We start from the raw sequence: 17,963 nt of genomic DNA on the forward strand, positions 1-17,963 counted from the left end.
CAGTCCTGCTTCGCATCACCTACCGTGAATCTGCTCTCCGTTTTGTCTCGTTCTGCACTCGTACGCTTGCCGGCTCTCTCTGACACACACGCGCGCACACACACACTCTCTCATTCTCCCTCCCTCACTTTCTCGCTCGCTCTCCCCCTCACCTCGCCGTATGGTGAGTCAGGGTAGGTGCAAACTTGTGAGTGTGTGTGTTGTAGCTGGATTGGTTCCAGCAGTTCTGGGAGGTAATTTCCTTCAGCACAGCGAACCTACTGTTTATGTTTGTCACTCTGCGCTCGCGCTTAAGCCCAGGGCAGTCGCAGAAATGGATGAGTTATTAACGGCTCAGGCTGTTTGTTTCACGCACTTTGCCGTAAACTGTGTGGTGGTGTGAGATTTGTAAGTATGGAGTAAGGTATAGAGCGATATTGTAATTCTGCGTGTCCCTAATGAACTTAGTAACAGAAGTAAATACATTAAACCTTGATTAACTGATTAATTTGCCTGTTCTAAATAGGCTTGTTAGAATATGAATATGTCCTAGAAATAATTGTAAATTAACTATTGTAATTTAAGACAATTCTATGCCACTGATAAATGAAAGTTTATTTAGAGTGTTATCAATAAATATTAATTAATTAAATTCTTAAAGAGATTGTATTTGGAATATTAACATTCTTAAATATGGTAAATAATAAAACATAAATAAAATATAAACAGTAGTATGTCAAATAAAAAGTCCTAATCTTATTCACTAATGTATTCTTCTTGCAGTAATGTATTCTTACTTGTAACAGTAATATTGATGTTGTTATTATAAAAATATTATCATGCAATAAGTTGAAAATGTATATAATGATACGTGTCATCTTCTATACTATTATTTAGTGCTGGACGATATGGCCAAAATTTATATCACGATATATTCCTTAATTTCGGTCGATACGATATATTTTCGATATCGATATAAATACTTTGAAGGCCTCAGAAAAACTGCAATGGAAATATGTACACTACTGTTTGAAATTTTAATTTAATTTTTAATTTATGTTTTTAAAGCCTCCTCTCACAAACTTTAGAAATAAAAATTGTTCAAATTAAGTTAATGCTCACTTTTATTGGCATGTAGCAAAATAAAAACATGACATCTCTGTCAAACACAAACCTATAACCTATATACATATCACCAATATAAATAACTTTACATTACAAAAGAGGCAGAGCTTCTTATTCTTTTGTAAACATATTTAACAGATCAAAACAAAAGTGCTTCAATCAGGATAAAGAATGCAAGAAGCCTTCATATATATATAAAGGGAACATGATATCCCCGTCAAATAAACAAACCTACCAACTATAAATAACTTAGATACAACATAAATTACAAAAGTGTCTCAGATATTGTGTGTAGTGAAACTGCTTGAAGTGGTGGAACAGACCGGACCGGAGCGCAGCCGAGAATTATCGCGGGAGATTCTAGGTGCGGAGCGCGGCCCAGATCCACTCGGTTTCGGTCGGTTTCGCTTCATTGCGGGAGATTCTAGGTGCGGAGCGGAGCGTGGCTGAGATCCGCTCGGTTAAGGTCCGTTTTGGTTGGTTTTGTTTCATTGCGGAAGATTTTAGGTGCGGAGCGCGGCCGAGATCCCCTTGGTTAGGGTTGGTTTTGCTTCATCACGGGACATTTTAGATGCAATGCAGAGCGGTGCGCAGCCGACCCATGATTACGTCATTGCGCACTGACGTAGCCTGGATACGGAGGCTGATTGTGTAAATAATACTTATCGATATAGCGCAACAATGATATAACCGTTATTGAAACAATTCTTATCGCGATAAATACCGATATCGAAATATTGTCCAGGCCTACTATTATTATTATTTGTATTTTTTTTATTTATTTACATAGTAGGGGGCAGTATGTGCGAAGTTCACTGCATCACTGTATAATTAAAAAAAGGGTGTCTTTCTATTAATGATAAATAAAATATTTAACACTGTAAGCTTCACATTGGTGCATTTTATAGTTTTATGTTTACAGATTTTTGGGTGATGGTTGACATGATGCTGCTGGTATGAATGGATCAGAAAAAATAGTGCTGCTGGAGTTTTTAAACACAAGACAACCAGTAATTTCCAGCTGTAGTGGTCCTTGTTGTAACGTGCTGCATTTGTTTCGATAAACAACAAAAATAAGGATGAATTTAAACCAGTATGTGACGCTCTACATGATTAAGAGCTGCCTCTTATTTATCCTTTCACATGGCATCTGCATAAGCCTTGTTTATATGCAGGTGGTGTTTGCCTCTAATTATAACAAAGGTCATTCTTATGTCTTCTGTAAGGTTTAAACACATACACACATGCTCGTGCACACACACACACACACACACTCAAAATCAGCACAATGTGTTCCGTCTTTACGGGCAAGGGCACATCTGTTTCCCACCTTGCCGTGTAGCTGAGGGGCTTCGACTTTAAACCGTTTATCTTCAGGATTAAAATCAAGACCAGCTCAACTGTGTCAGTTCTTCTGGTGCCTTTAGTATTTTACAGCCTGAAACAGAGGCCGACTGTCCTGCTCTGTTCTGTTTTTATTCGTGCTTTTAGTCGTGTGAAAGGACTCCAGTGTGGTTTCCCATCTGTAAGCTGCTGAAGCTGTTGATTTGAGTGTGAAGAAACATATTCAGCTCAAAGAAGCATTATTGGAATGGCGTTATTACATTAAACAGGTTTAAAAGCAGTCTGTTAATCAGCCAATGCACATATACTCACACCTAGCCTTGCATTTGAACTGAAGGAGATTGTTCAGTGACTCTAAATGCAGTAATTATCTAAAAGCATTTTATATTGTAACGGCAGATTTTTTTGTTTGGAATGGGAGATGCTAAGCAAACATTGTTGAAAAATTAAATAAAGAACGCTCATTTATGCTCAACATTTAAATATGAATGTTTACGGACTGCCTTCTGTTCATACAAATGTTCTTTTGTCTGTATTTGTGCACATTATCAAAGTGTGTACAGATACTAAACTTACATTTTGTTACCAAGATACTGAATAGTTAATAGTTTAATATACCTTAAGAATATGCACTGTCTGCATATGTGATACAGCCTTTTTCTTTTGCAATTGATGTCAAAAAGACCTCTGAAAAATATTTAAATTTATGTATTATAGTTATAATATTGTTAATGCTGTCTCTGTGCTTGATCACTTTGCTGCTGAAATATTGGGAAATTCTCCATTGTAGGACTACTTGCATAAGCATTCATTTATCGAACTTTTGAAGTTAAATATAGACACTTATATAGACTTTTAAAACGAATGAATTTAATTATGCCTGTCTGTTTACAGAGGTTGGATTGATTACAGTCCAGACCAGACCATTTTTTTTTTGGCCAAATGACTTAATTTGGGGTCTGTAAGAAATCATATTAAATGGTTTGGCCAGCTATTTATAATTTGTTGTAAATATTACTAATACAAACTATTAAGGAAAGTGTAAAGGTTCAAAGAAGGACTACTATCTATTGTGGTATTTTTATGAGCTTATCAGTGAGAAACCGATTGGCTGATTAGCCCATATTCAGAAATTACACTAAGAAAAATTGATAAATTAGATTGGCCAATTTCATTTGCAGACAAACTCATTAAAAATTAAAGATTTCTGAATGGCTTTGAGGTAGCTTATTCATGCCTTAGCTTCTAAATTTGTAGTTAATACAGGTAAAGTAATATAATTGCTTCTGTTAAACACTTTTCATGCATAAATGTTTTTTGCCTGTTAAAATGGTTCATATATGGGTTATGTTTTTTAAAAGGTTGTTTAAATAGCACCAAATTCAAACTGGTATGTAGAGTTTTAAGAATGATTATTTGATCATTTTAATATATGATTATTTTAAGAATTTCTTAAACGGTTACGTAGAACTCGCTCCAAAAAAAACCCCAAATGCTTATATTTTAGTGTTAGTCTGGGTTTAGCTGCTTATTAGATGAATAAGAATAGACGTAATCAGTTGTTTTCTGAACTGCAGTATTGACAGTCTTGTGCTTTATGCAGCTCGTGTTAATATCTTCTTTCTCCCAAAGGGAAAATAAGTTCTGGACTTCCTTCTGGTGGCTCGTTTTTGCCATTGCGTCGGACTTCATCTGGTAGAAGCAGCTTTGAATTTTGTGCTGTGACTCCTGGAGTGTGTCAGCCCTCCTCTTTTGTTTATGAACGTTCAGAGAGGGGGGAAAAAAGTCAAAGCAGACCAAACAGCCCTATGAACAGGAGGAGTGTTTTTTTTTTTTTCCCTTCTCCCCCTTTTTTATATTCTTGAAATGTTCCAGATATGGATCGGAGGAGCTCTGGAGTACAGTATTGTTTGCAGAGTAACATGAGAAAGCTCTTTAGAAACGTCCCGGTTATCTTGAGGACTGTTAGAGGTAGCACCTTGGAATAAGTGTCTTTGAGATGGAGCAGATGATGTTGCCATTGAAAGCGTTTACTCTGCAGCTTCATCCTTTTTTGCCTTTTTGACAAGTTAATCTCTCTCTGTAAATGTCCTCATCAGTCAGACGAATACGCCTACTTTCTTCTGTGCCCTTGTCTTCCTTAGAAACGTAGACGTCCTGGACTGTGTCCGATGCATTACAGGAAAAGCTGATGTAATGTTATTGGATTCTCTGGCTTGAAAAATCCTTCAGTTTTTCAGACTAAAATCATCTCTCTCTGGCTAATTATAGGAAAGAGCCATTATGACACTAGCTTTTTTATTTGAGTAAAATTAATTTTAGGTGATACTGTGCCAGGAAATCAATCTTTATCTGAATAACAAAAGCTAGTGTTTGTATTGAGGTTAAATCTACACTTTTAAAAATTATTTTTTTCAGTATAGGCAGAAGTTCTACACATATTTTATATAGAACTTCTTATCTTATTACTTGGACTAAGTGTTTTTGCATATAGAAATAAAATCTGTTGTAAATACTCTATAGATACAGTAAAAAGATCCTTTATTACTCTTTAAAGGCATGTGTGACAGTGTTCCTTTTAGTCAAGCAGAGATATAGCTGATTCCACTTGGTAAACTAGTTGATCCAATCCTTCAAACAATTGAGGTGGGTTCTCTCTTAAAACAAATGTTTGGTATTTTTAACAATATGGGCTCTTTAAGTAAAGAATTGATGGAAACACATTTTAATTTTCCATATTTCTTAAGTAATAGGAATAATGGTGATTCTGGAGCTCAATAAGGAGAACTGTTTAAACTACTAACATTTTTAGATTTTTGTTTTTCTTTTCTTATTGTAATTACTATATTCTTGTATCATTATTAGTGCTAAGCAAACTAAAAAGCTGACACTATAGCCAGAAGATTGCAAGTGCAAAACTCTGCTCATACTCCCTCGCCTTCAGCAGCCGAAGCCTGAGGGAGCACAACTGGGAATGCTCTTTCTTTCCTCATCACCTGGCTGAAATGCTGGCTGACGCAGGCATTCATTCGGTAAAGTATCAGAGCTGAGATTCTGGTGCTTTCCTTTAAGCACATTGGCTGCTTAGTGATTCTATTGTCATCAGTTTGAAGAGAGGCGGTGAATGACTTCACGTGTATACTGTGCTTTGAATCGAGATTTTCCATTGAAAGTAAAATCATAGTCCACGGTTACGCTTAACCCTAGTCTGTGAAACTAAACCCGCAGTGTCTGACAGTTTTGTTCCACTATTGTTTTCCAAGTCAAAGATGAGTCTGTATAATGTATTTTTGGATATTATTTTGTATTAGTAAAAAAACTTGGAGCACTATTGAGTGTTTACATAATCACACTTCAGGAAAAAAAACAAGCCAGACACGACCAAACAAACACGATGTCTCCACACAAGCAGCTCGCTCAAAACCACTCGAAGACTTTTGTTCATGTTGCCAGCAAGACACAAACTTGTACTTTCTGAGTTTATAAGGTTGGGTTTATAAGGTTTTCCTCTGGCTTGGCGCGCTCCTCTGTTTGTGTGATGGAGAGTGCTGCTGGGTTTCTCTTGTGCACAGAGAAATCTAAAATCTTTTTAGAGTTTTTAGAGTTTATACAAAACTTTCACCGTATGGGCCCCAATTTCTCACTGCTGCCAGAATAAATTGTACAACACTTTGCTTTGGGTTTAGATGAATAAGAAAAGGAGGAACAGCAGCATTTTACAGCAGTCAGTCATGTCATTCACAGTTTGTGTCTTTCTTACTTGGTCCAACGGTATTTGTTGTCATCCCAAGTCTAGGAAATTAATTGAATGTTAATCAAAACAGTATTTGCAACTTTTACCTGAGCTTGGTGCATCTGTATAATTTTCCTATTCTTATTTTATAACAAACTGTATGTGTAGCCACATTATTCCGCCTCATCCAGTATACAACATGGAAGCTTGGTAGCTTTTGTTAAAATAATCGCACATTAATTAATCAGTGTCATATAATTGATTCATAATAAAGATTGGATTTGTTAACGGGGGTTCTGTATACTATATATTAAGTATTTCCATTACCCTTTACTAAGCACTCTCTGGTTCAATGCTTCTTAATTCTTAAGTCCAATTTTTTTCTTCAGCATATCTGATGCATGTTGCATGTTGAGCAGGCCACATTTTCTGCAGTCTAAGCAGCCAAACGGAAATCCAATTAGAAATCAAAAGAGCAACAGAATGTAAAACATTATATTACCCCCAGTGATAAAGCCAAATGCATTGTTGGCAAGCTAAAAAAAAACAAGACACAAGACACAGGACCCATCCTTCTCTGGTTATTCCCACTTATAAATAGCTGGTAAATGGTATGAAGTCACTACATGTATTCTATGCCAGGTGTTCATTAGATTTGAGTGTGTGACTGAGTGGTTTCTGGAGCTTGTTTTATTCATATTTCAGATTTTTCTGGTCATTGAGGGTCATTGCACACTCTTAAACTGTGCGTATTAATACATAAATTGGGCCGATAAAATCTGCATGTGTAATTACATTTGCTTCACGTGACTCTTCATATCCTGTAATGTGGCTATTGCACATGCCCACATTAAGATGAAAAAGCTGAAGCAATATATTGTGCAACCCAACCATGAGCCACAGTGAAACTGATGCATCATCTTAATGTTGCACTTTGCCAATAGATACAGTTAAAGCAGCATTATGCAAGAATTGGTGCTTGCTCTTGAATCCCCCCTACATTTGGCTAGTTTAATTCACAAGTGTGTTTCACCTTTCAACAAGGATATGCTTTAAATGCATTTCTGGAATGGTGTAAAACCATTATTGAAAGTTATGTTACTCTATTTTACACATGATATAAGATTACACAGTGGTGCACAGTTTTTAGTGCCCAAATATGAAACTATCTCTGGTAAGCAGCTATCGATCTTGTGTAGCTAACATCCTGTGAAATTCACTACAGTATCTCATCTCTTTGAATTTAGTTTAGTACTGTGGCTCCATAATTTCACCTGTAAAACATATACAGTTGTGGTCAAAAGTTTACATACACTTGTAAAAAAACATAATGTTATGGCTGTCTTGAGTTTTCAATAAGTTCTACAACTCTTATTTTTCTGTGATAGAGTGATCGGAACACATACATGTTTGTCACAAAAAACAGTCATAAAATTTGGTTCTTTCATAAATTTATTATGGGTCTGCTGAAAATGTCACCAAATCTGCTGGGTCAAAAATATACATACAGCAACAAAATTTGTCAATTTTGGTGATGTAGCGAGTTGTGTCAATCAAATTAGCTTCATGTCATGGCCTCTTCACTTCTTGTAAGTGATTCTGATTGACTACAGCTGTTGACTTCTCATGAGCCCATTTAAATAGGGCTCATTTGACCCAGTGATTAGACTCAGCTACAAAAGCTACAATGGGAAAGTCAAAGGAACTCAGTGTGGATGTGAAAAAGCGAATTATTGACTTGAACAAGTCAGGGAAGTCACTTGGAGCCATTTCAAAGCAGCTACAGGTCCCAAGAGCAACTGTGCAGACAATTATACGCAAGTATAAAGTGCATGGAACAGTTGTGTCACTGCCACGATCAGGAAGAAAACGCAAGCTATCACATGCTGCCGAGAGGAGATTGGTCAGGATGGTCAAGAGTCAACCAAGAATCACCAAGAAGCAGGTCTGCAAGGATTTGGAAGCTGATGGAACACAGGTGTCAGTCTCCACAGTCAAGCGTGTTTTACATCGCCATGGACTGAGAGGCTGCCGTGCAAGAAAGAAGCCCTTGCTCCAGAAAAGGCACCTTAAGACTCGGCTGAAGTTTGCTGCTGATCACATGGACAAAGATAAAACCTTCTGGAGGAAAGTTCTCTGGTCAGACGAAACATAAATTGAGCTGTTTGGCCACAACACCCAGCAATATGTTTGGAGGAGAAAAGGTGAGGCCTTTAATCCCAGGAACACCATGCCTACTGTCAAGCATGGTGGTGGTAGTATTATGCTCTGGGGATGTTTTGCTGCCAGTGGAACTGGTTCTTTGCAGAAAGTAAATGGGATAATGAAGAAGGAGGATTACCTCCAAATTCTGCAGGAAAACTTAAAACCATCAGCCCGAAGGTTGGGTCTTGGGCGCAGTTGGGTGTTCCAACAAGACAATGACCCAAAACACACATCAAAAGTGGTAAAGGAATGGCTAAACCAGGCTAGAATTAAGGTTTTAGAATGGCCTTCCCAAAGTCCTGACTTAAACCCCATTGAGAACATGTGGACAGTGCTAAAGAAACGGGTTCATGCAAGAAAACCATCACATTTAGCTGAACTGCACCAATTCTGTCAAGAAGAGTGGTCAAACATTCGACCTGAAGCTTGCCAGGAACTTGTGGATGGCTACCAAAAGCGCCTAGTTGCCGTGAAAATGGCCAAGGGACATGTAACCAAATACTAATGTTGCTGTATGTATATTTTTGACCCAGCAGATTTGGTGACATTTTCAGCAGACCCATAATAAATTTATGAAAGAACCAAATTTTATGACTGTTTTTTGTGACAAACATGTATGTGTTCCGATCACTCTATCACAGAAAAATAAGAGTTGTAGAACTTATTGAAAACTCAAGACAGCCATAACATTATGTTTTTTTACAAGTGTATGTAAACTTTTGACCACAACTGTATATACTTTAAAAGTTTGCTTAAAACCCCTCGCTCTTCAGAAGGGAGTGTTGCTCTGTAGATGAGTCTCTGGTAGGGAGTCTGCTGTACTTTCGCTCCGGTGTCAAATCCATTCAAGCAGCAGATTTGTCTTTTAAAACACACAAAAAAACAAAACAGGGTCCCTTAACTTCCAGTGAGCCGTTTGTCTTATGGGGGAGTTGATTAATGTGACGTTTTTGTGAGATGGCGTGAAGGAGGAGCTGTGAGGAGGCTGTGTTTTGGATTTAGTTTTATGAGATATGAGCACTTTCCTGTCATTCCATTGGTGGATGGTCACCGAGAGCTCGGGGTATTTTAAATTACCCTCATAGCAAAACGCAGACTTAAAAGGAGAACTTAACACAATGCAGTCATCGCTCTGGAATACTCTCCAGACATCCGGATAGTGTTTGTTTGTCTATGGATTGCTACTATCTGAAAACCAACTGGAAACCTGACATCAGATTATTTTAGACAGTGTAAAATCATTTAGAGTAAAAAATGTTTGTGTATGTGAAGGAACATTTTTGCAGGTCAGATTTGTGCTGATTTGGTCAACAAAATTGTCCACTTTACAGAAGAAAGGAAACCCTTAATTTTGTAATTTTCATGCATTTATATTGGTGCATTCGTCATAAAATTTTTGGCACATTGTAATGAACTGCCATGCGTAAATTATGAGAAAGTGGAAAAAGGGCTTAATTTGGGATATGAGGTATTTGTGTGGCAGCAATGATGCACATAATCAAAGCATTTGATATTTGTTGCACTGTACACTGAACTTTACAAATGTGTTGATTAAGCATGCAAGATATTATATGTCTAATGGCTGGAGGTTCAGAAAATACTACTAAAAAAAAATGAAGAAAAAAAAAATATATATATAATATAGTTTTTGTGTGTGACTGTACATACAAAAATAGATTTGAGAGATAATAGATTGATCTCAATTAGTCATTGACCAAAATAGACATTTTTATTATTGTCTCGTAGGACATGTTATTAGGCATATGGCACCCTGGAGTTGCAGGAAATTGTGGTCTTGTTATAGCCTGTGTTCACTTCATGCCCCACTGTGTTCAGTTCTGCATATCCTCCACTCAGCCCGTTCGTCCTCCTCTCGGCAGCGCAGGGAGGGCTGGGGGAACCATAATCACCTTGTGTAAATTGTTTAAAGAAACTTTCTTGACACATCTGCCTTGACTTAGAGAGTTGGTAAAAGGTATTTGAGTAGAGTTTCAAAAGAACTTTTTTTTTTTTTTTTAAAAATGACTGCTTTGACGAGAGCCAGGAAAATGTGATGAGGAAACGGAGAATTTCTGTGCAGGGTGTTGGGAATTTTGAAAAATGCTCAATTACTGAGCATGTAGTACTTGTGTTCATTTAATTCACTGCAATTAATTGGATACCTAAGAGGATTTAATTTTAAATTATATCAAATTCAGATACACCTGATTGGAGTAAAAGTTCAATATTTTATTAATACAATTGTTTTGGGTGAGACACTGCTCTTATTGTTTCTTTCATATATTTTTATAACAAAGTGAAGTCTTGTTACAATTGTTATAAAGAGATTTTAGGAATCAGCCCAAATTAAACATTTAGTCAAATACCAAACCAATTACTTTGCAGATTTTCATTCAACTTGTAATTTTTCCACAATTGAATGCGTTATGTCAGTGGTGTGCAGTTAATATAGTGGGTACCCCTTCTGGAACACCCCACCAGCCCACACACATAGAACTACATATTCTCTGTCTTGACTTAGTTATATGAGCTTTATGAGCACATTAACAGCCCAAAAATACAGCTACAAATGACAAAATGCCTACAAGATGCTAGGTCTGCCAAAACATTAAGTACACACAAGAACTCACCAGTCAGACTGCCTATTATTGTGAATTAGTTTCACATTGAAGAGTAGCCTTTAAAAAGGCTTTTTAATATAATATGACACAATATTTGTCTCATTTGCTGTTGCAATTCCATTGTAGTTAGCCAACTATTGAACTAATCCAGCATGAGCTCCGTTTTACACTAAGCAACACGTAGCCCCTCCGGCAGAGCGCTGAGAAAGGGTTAGACAGTCATGGACCCGCCCCCGGAGTGAAAATCATGAATCTGATTGGTTAGACTGTCCTTCAACTAATATCCTCCCGAGACCCGGACTGTTGCTTGATGTTCATTTTAATTTCTTCTAGCTATTTGGGATGAGTAGGATCTAGTAAGTACAAAAATGAATCTTTCTACAGGAAGTCATTTTTACTCAAATAGGGACAGTAGTTTAGTAGTTTATGTAAGATTTAAAAATTATTCTTACCATTCTTACCAAATTTTAGCTTTCTAGAGTGAGCAAATAAACTAGTTTTAAACATAAAATGGATAAGAATTTTTTTTTACTTGGCCCATGTTTCTGTCTGGACTGGCCGTAGAAACTTTTGACTGGGATTCCCGCCATCTTGTTTTCAATCCATTAAGCGTAATGTTGTCGTGATTACTAGATGGTACGGGATTTGTCTCAAAAAGAGGCCAAATGGACAACATAAAAACAAATGAAGAATCAGAAAAGCAGAAATGTAACGTCCACATATGAGGACACAGGGTCTCAAGAGGATATGCTCATTACAACACCCTTCTCAAAATTAGCAGAAGGGTCACGCAGACACGCGGGCAGAAGCACTTTTAAAAAGCTTTGATTGGTTAGAACAGCTGTCAGTCAGATAAAAGTGCTTTGAATTAGTTGCCGTTTTTTATTTTAGTTCATTTATAAAATATATGCTTATTGTTTACAATAACTATAATATATATATTTCCTGATTATATATTACATAATGATTTATATGCACCTATTGTCACCCCTTCTCTGAAGGGTTAGAAGGGCCTTACTGCACATCACTGCATTATGTAATGTATTTTCCAAGGCACTGCTGATGATGAAGGACTTCAAATAAGTCAAATGAGTCATTGCTCAGTTTATCATTTTTTTTTTTTACAAACATTGAAATGGCTTTTCTTCCCATTGTTGCCTGAAAAGTTTGGGTTGCCAAATATTTGGTTTAGACTTAAAAAAAAAAGTTTGTTTATATAGCGGACATAATATTTTTTTTTCTTTTAATTACTTACTCTAATGTAAGAATGTATGCACTTGTTTGTTTTGCAGGACTCCAGAGCAGTGTCCCAGTGTTGTCTCCCTTCTTTCTGAAAGCTACAACCCCCACGTCCGCTGCGGAGCAGCCATGGCCCTGGGCATCTGCTGTGCTGGCACTGGCTACAAGGTGAGCTGAGCTGTTCTGCAGCTTTTCAATAGCAAAGAAAGAATGTTCCTGTGGGACTGGTATGAAGGAAAGTGTGAAAATGTTGCCAGATAGACGTCTAATTTTGTCTGTGTCCTTTACACAATGGTCTGACTTTTATTGCTCAGCAGTTCAATCAAATATAGGAGAGGTGTTGTGATAAATGATTGATCTATAAGAATTTTAATTCAGTAACATAAAGAACAGGAAAAAAAATGCACAGCTAATGCTTATTTTTTTATTATAAAGGAGGATCTGCTGTATCATTGGTTATGGGAAATTAAACTGATCTAGGAAGTTAAGCAATATGGCAATGTGATTTATATTTATGGGGATAAAAATACATCTAATTATTTTATAGTATGTTTTACTCTGTATTATGTGGATCTTTTGATACTTATAAAACATTGTTCAACATGTTTCATGCATGTTATATTAGAAAGAGCAAAAATAATCCTGTGAGTTGAATGATTTTAAAGTGCAGATAGTTTTTTGTTTGGAGGCTGGATTTTGTTGTTTGTTTTTAGATGTTAAAAAGATGTCATAATATTGTGTTTTAAAAAATGATCTTTATTCATGAAATATTGTCCACTTCTAATGTACGCAACCAAAAAACAATCAAACATTTACAACCTGTTTTTTGGCATCAAAGACTGTTCCATTGGCCTTGTTATTTCCAGATTTGTGTTTTCCTGTTTTGTGTTTATGGAAAGCTCGTAATACAAAGGGAAAAAAAATGCTGTGAATAGGGCTGTGAATAAGCGAAGTTGGAAATAATTTGGCTTCTGACATTCACCTCCCTCCTTTTTTAGAACAGGAAAGGAATGGTATTAGGCCTGCAATGTGGATCACATTTTAGGAAAAGCCCAGGGTCATAAATTTATTGCACCTGGGGTTTGGTTATTTTTTATTTTAGTTTTATTTCTGTTCATGCTGTGCTGAAAAGTGCCTAGGAAAGCTGTTTACACCCTTTTACACTCCCATCCCTCAAACCCAAACAAGCGTTGTACTCAAACTGTTTAAGCGGCGTGCAATTTGTCTTAGATAAATGAGTTTGGAAGCAATTTGAAAGCAACTTCTGAATTTCTTGTGTTCATAAACATCTAGTTTTCATTTCAGCTGTGGATTCTTTTGTTAAGTCTTGTCAAGTCTGTGTGTTGGTTTGTGCTAAGCAAGCCATTAGTTCTTATAAGTGTAATGATACATTTGTGTGTTTTTCCCCCAGCTCTGAATATAGTGGTTTATTCAGCTAATCATATTTTATAGAGCTTTTTTGACTTATGGCCTTTTACAAGATCAATAACGTAAAATAAAGTAAGTGATTTAAGACCAGTCACCTGGGAAGTGTCTGGTTAAACATGACCATAATTAGGACCAATCACAGTCAGGGGGCGGTTTCGAAACAAACAAGACTGAGATTTTAAAGTTCTGTTCAGCAACTGGTGCCGATTCACATTGTACAAACTCTAAGAGCTGCTTGCTTTTGGCCATCAAGGCATTGTTTTGCTTTGAACTCTTGAATTTAATTGTACTATGCAGCCAGCTTTCATTTCCATCCGTATAAAGCTGCCAAACCCTTGTTTTTGTGTTCAGTTTTTTTAACCTGTTCTGCATCACTTCTTTCTGAAGATTAGATTTGACAGTAAATATCCCAGCATTAAACATAACTACCCAATCATGAAGTCGATGTGGTCAGGGTTACTGCCCTGCGGGGTGCATTTTGGGGGGGAGCGTTTGCTTTCTGCAGACGGGAGTGAACCGTCTTGTTTATGTTTCCCCCCCACATCTTTGTTTTTCCTTGTAAGGCCCTGTTGCGCTGGAGCTCCCTGCTCCAGCTAAAGAGGGAAAGTTGAGCTGTTTAAAAGACTGAGGCAGAGAAGCTCATTCATTCAGCCCAGGATCATCTCACTTTGCTGAGAAACAGCCCAGAGGAGAGTGAAGTGGAGTGGGAGTGTATTGTTTTGTGGCTTTTTGTGTTGTGTCTGCGTCTGGACTTCATTTTACGTGTGGAGTTCTGCCCTGGTTCGCTGCCAGGAGGGTTGAGTCGAAAGCTCCAGCCGCAGCTTTTCTCAGATGCAGCTGAGGCTTATGGATCTCTCAGATCAGCACCTTTTTAGCTGTTTCCTCTGAAAACAGTGCAAATTGAACCTGGAAAGAAAAGAACTGCTGCACCTGTGAGGGCCCAGAGGTCCTGACGATACATTACATATAACAATACAGGGTTATGATTTAATATATGATATTGAACATGCACAAAAATATCTGATTTAAGAAAATATTTACTTTTTTCTTTTTTACTGCCTCATCAGTAAATTAAATAGAAACATACAAATGGTTCTAGTGTTAATTTACAATCAGTGAAAATGCTAAAATTGGTGTTTTACACACATAAATGTTACTAACAACTGTGTTGTACCTGTTTTGAACAGGAAGCAATAAACCTGCTGGAGCCCATGACCAATGACCCAGTGAACTACGTCCGTCAGGGAGCCCTCATCGCCTCTGCCCTCATCATGATCCAGCAGACCGAAGTCACCTGCCCTAAGGTAACAGCATGAAATGGGACTGACCGCAATTTGAGTTAAAAAAAAATGATTGATGTTAATTTTTGTGTAATTAACCAAATATTAATCAAATTGAATAATATTTGATTAATTAAAATAAAACCTAAGATACAGGCGCCTTTAGTTATGCTCAAATCTGCTCTAGTGTTTCCTACTTCTAGCCGTTGGAGAATGCAGGTTAGTGAGCTGTGTGTGACTGACTGTACCAGAGGAGGACGCTTTAAATATGTCCAGGTCCAGACTTGATGAAATGCAAACAGACTGTCTTCACTCTTGCTTACCATAAATTTGCCCAGTCATGCATATTCATCCCACTGGACATAAGCTCATTTGCACTGTGTTCCTGCAGAGCGTTCACGGCTCACTCATTTGCTAGTGTTCTCTGGGGCAGTTTCTTCCCCTTAAGTTTTATAGCATAATTATCGTGAAGCTGTCCTTGGATTTGAAATACTGCTTTTATGGAGTGTTAAAGAGATGGAAATCTAATCTAAAGGGTGTAATTTCATGCTGCTCTGTGGTTCATGACAATTTACCTTTTTGATGAAATAGAGACATTTGCAAGAGTTGGCAAAGTTTAATTTCAAGCTTGCAAAAACATAATAGGACTTCAATATCGGAAATAATGTAAATTCCTACTGTGTGTGTGGAGTATTACCATCTTGAATTTAGTTTTACTGATAAAAAAATGAATTGCTGAGCGGTGTTTTAGTGCTTTTATTGTTGGTAGTGTTTGATGTATGGGTATAGAAAAGTTTTGTTTCACTTTGATCAGATTTTTTAATTGCCTGGTGCCACTGGAATGCACTTGAATTTGGGTGTGACCAAATTATACATTTTTAAAGGTAAAGAAATAATATTCATACGCCTCTCCATAATAATATATTAATAAACACCTTTAGTATTTTAAGCCATTTAAGTTTAATGTAGCCATCCATACTTCTTCTAAAAATGTGAAAAATATCAGATTTTAAATATTTAAATACTTAAATTCCTTGATTTTCTAGTCGCTGCCAAGCTAAACTGAGTTAAATCAAACAAAACTAAAAATTTAACTAAAATTAGGGCTGAATATTAACATACTCTAAATGTAACTATGTCATATAAACTGAGGTGGAGCTGCTTTTAAGGTAAATAATAATTAATAATACACTCTGAATGTAGGGTTTGTGTTTTTATAAACTTTTTTCTCTCTCTTTTTCTCTCTTTTCCCCATGTATTTTTGTAAATCTTGTAAAAGCTCCACAATAGAAGCTGTGGAAGAAAGTGTTTGTGGGCAGGTCATGCAGAGAATGCTTTGTAGGAAATGTTTTAAGATGCTCTTGTAATTACTGACCAGTATCTACTCTGTTTGTAGGTCAACCAATTCAGACAGCTATATGCCAAGGTGATCAACGATAAGCATGACGATGTGATGGCCAAGTTTGGCGCTATCCTGGCTCAGGGCATTCTGGATGCAGGTTAGTACCCCAGTTACCCCAGATTTAGTTAACTGGCATTTTATATTCCATCTACCTGTTTAAATAAAATCACTACGTTTACTTGATGCCCAGTGGGGGGGGAAATAACTGTGTGATCCACTGCTGATTTTGTAAGTTTTCCTCTTTCGAAAATATAAACACTTTGTGTGTAAAAAAAAAACCTGTTTAAAGAGAGAGACAGAACATCAGCAAAAATATGTGGATATTACTTCTGCCAGGGTCACTTATTTATTTAATGCTACACAAGGGACAAGTGACTAAAGGAATGTTAAATGCCTGTTTTATTATGCTCTGTTTTATTTGTTTATTTACTGCATCTTAAATAGTTTTTTTGTCACCTATTTTAAACTTCAAACTGCTGGAATCTGCAGCTGTTTGACTCACTAGAAGAGAATGACTGGCTTGTGCTTAAAGCACGCACCCCCTTTCTCCACATTCCATTACCGTGTCCAGGTGATGTCGTTGCCTGGAAGTCGAGGCTGTTAGTGTCTTCAGAGTGATCCAGCAGCGCTTTCCAGAGCCGCTGTCTGGAACAGATCAATATTCACGTGCATTAGTGCCCTCTGATCTTGCTCAGGAACAACCGTGTGGCTTAGTCTCTAGCAGGTCTGGACTTGCTTTGCGTGTGCGTGTGCGTGTGTGTGTGTGTGTGTGTGTTCGTTCCTGGAGGGATGTGTGTGAAGGAGATCTGAGAGAACTGCAAAGCATCACCCCAGAATCTTTGACACACACGTGTGCACTAGAATGCAGAATGTGTCCCTCCCCTGATGTTTAGTATTGTTGGGTGATTTGTGTTGACTATTCCACACATGCAGCTTTTTGATCCATTGAGTCAAGCTCCACTGCAAGCTGCATGATAACAGCGCTCTTGAGGCTGTTTTACACACGGTACTTAAAGTGAAGCAACATGACTGTGTGAGTTCTAGAGTTATCTGAGAGCTCAAAGCTCAAAACAGATTTGTTTGCATATTATTTGTGTTTTGTACACTTGCACAGCAGAGTATAGCTTTTTAAGTTCAGTTAATCCTCAGCCATCTTATTTACTTTTTACAAAAGTTTAGTTTTGATTACTTATACAGTCATATGAAAAAGTTTGGGCACCCCTATTAATCTTAATCATTTTTAGTTCTAAATATTTGGGTGTTTGCAACAGCCATTTCAGTTTGATATATCTAATAACTGATGGACACAGTAATATTTCAGGATTGAAATGAGGTTTATTGTACTAATAGAAAATGTGCAATATGCATTAAATCAAAATTTGACCGGTGCAAAAGTATGGGCACCCTTATCATTTTATTGATTTGAATACTCCTAACTACTTTTTACTGACTTACTGAAAAAATTGGTTTGGTAACCTCATTGAGCTTTGAACTTCATAGCCAGGTGTATCCAATCATGAGAAAAGGTATTTAAGGTGGCCAATTGCAAGTTGTTCTCCTATTTGAATCTCCTCTGAAGAGTGGCATCATGGGCTCATCAACTCTCA

At 37.1% G+C, this 17,963-nt stretch overlaps 1 protein-coding gene across 1 annotated transcript in view; it reads left to right on the top strand.

The window, feature by feature from the left end:
* psmd1 (proteasome 26S subunit, non-ATPase 1) overlaps window positions 1-17,963 on the top strand; it is a 56,337-nt gene that overhangs the window by 22,942 nt on the left and 15,432 nt on the right. The window contains exons 17-19 of the mRNA XM_022669814.2: window positions 12,300-12,414; window positions 14,862-14,978; window positions 16,351-16,453. Coding sequence (XP_022525535.1) covers window positions 12,300-12,414; window positions 14,862-14,978; window positions 16,351-16,453 — 335 coding nt within the window. The remainder of the gene's footprint in view (window positions 1-12,299; window positions 12,415-14,861; window positions 14,979-16,350; window positions 16,454-17,963) is intronic.

The sequence above is a fragment of the Astyanax mexicanus genome, chromosome 16 (genome assembly GCF_023375975.1).
Source record: "Astyanax mexicanus isolate ESR-SI-001 chromosome 16, AstMex3_surface, whole genome shotgun sequence".
In the NCBI taxonomy this organism is placed as follows: domain Eukaryota; kingdom Metazoa; phylum Chordata; class Actinopteri; order Characiformes; family Acestrorhamphidae; genus Astyanax; species Astyanax mexicanus.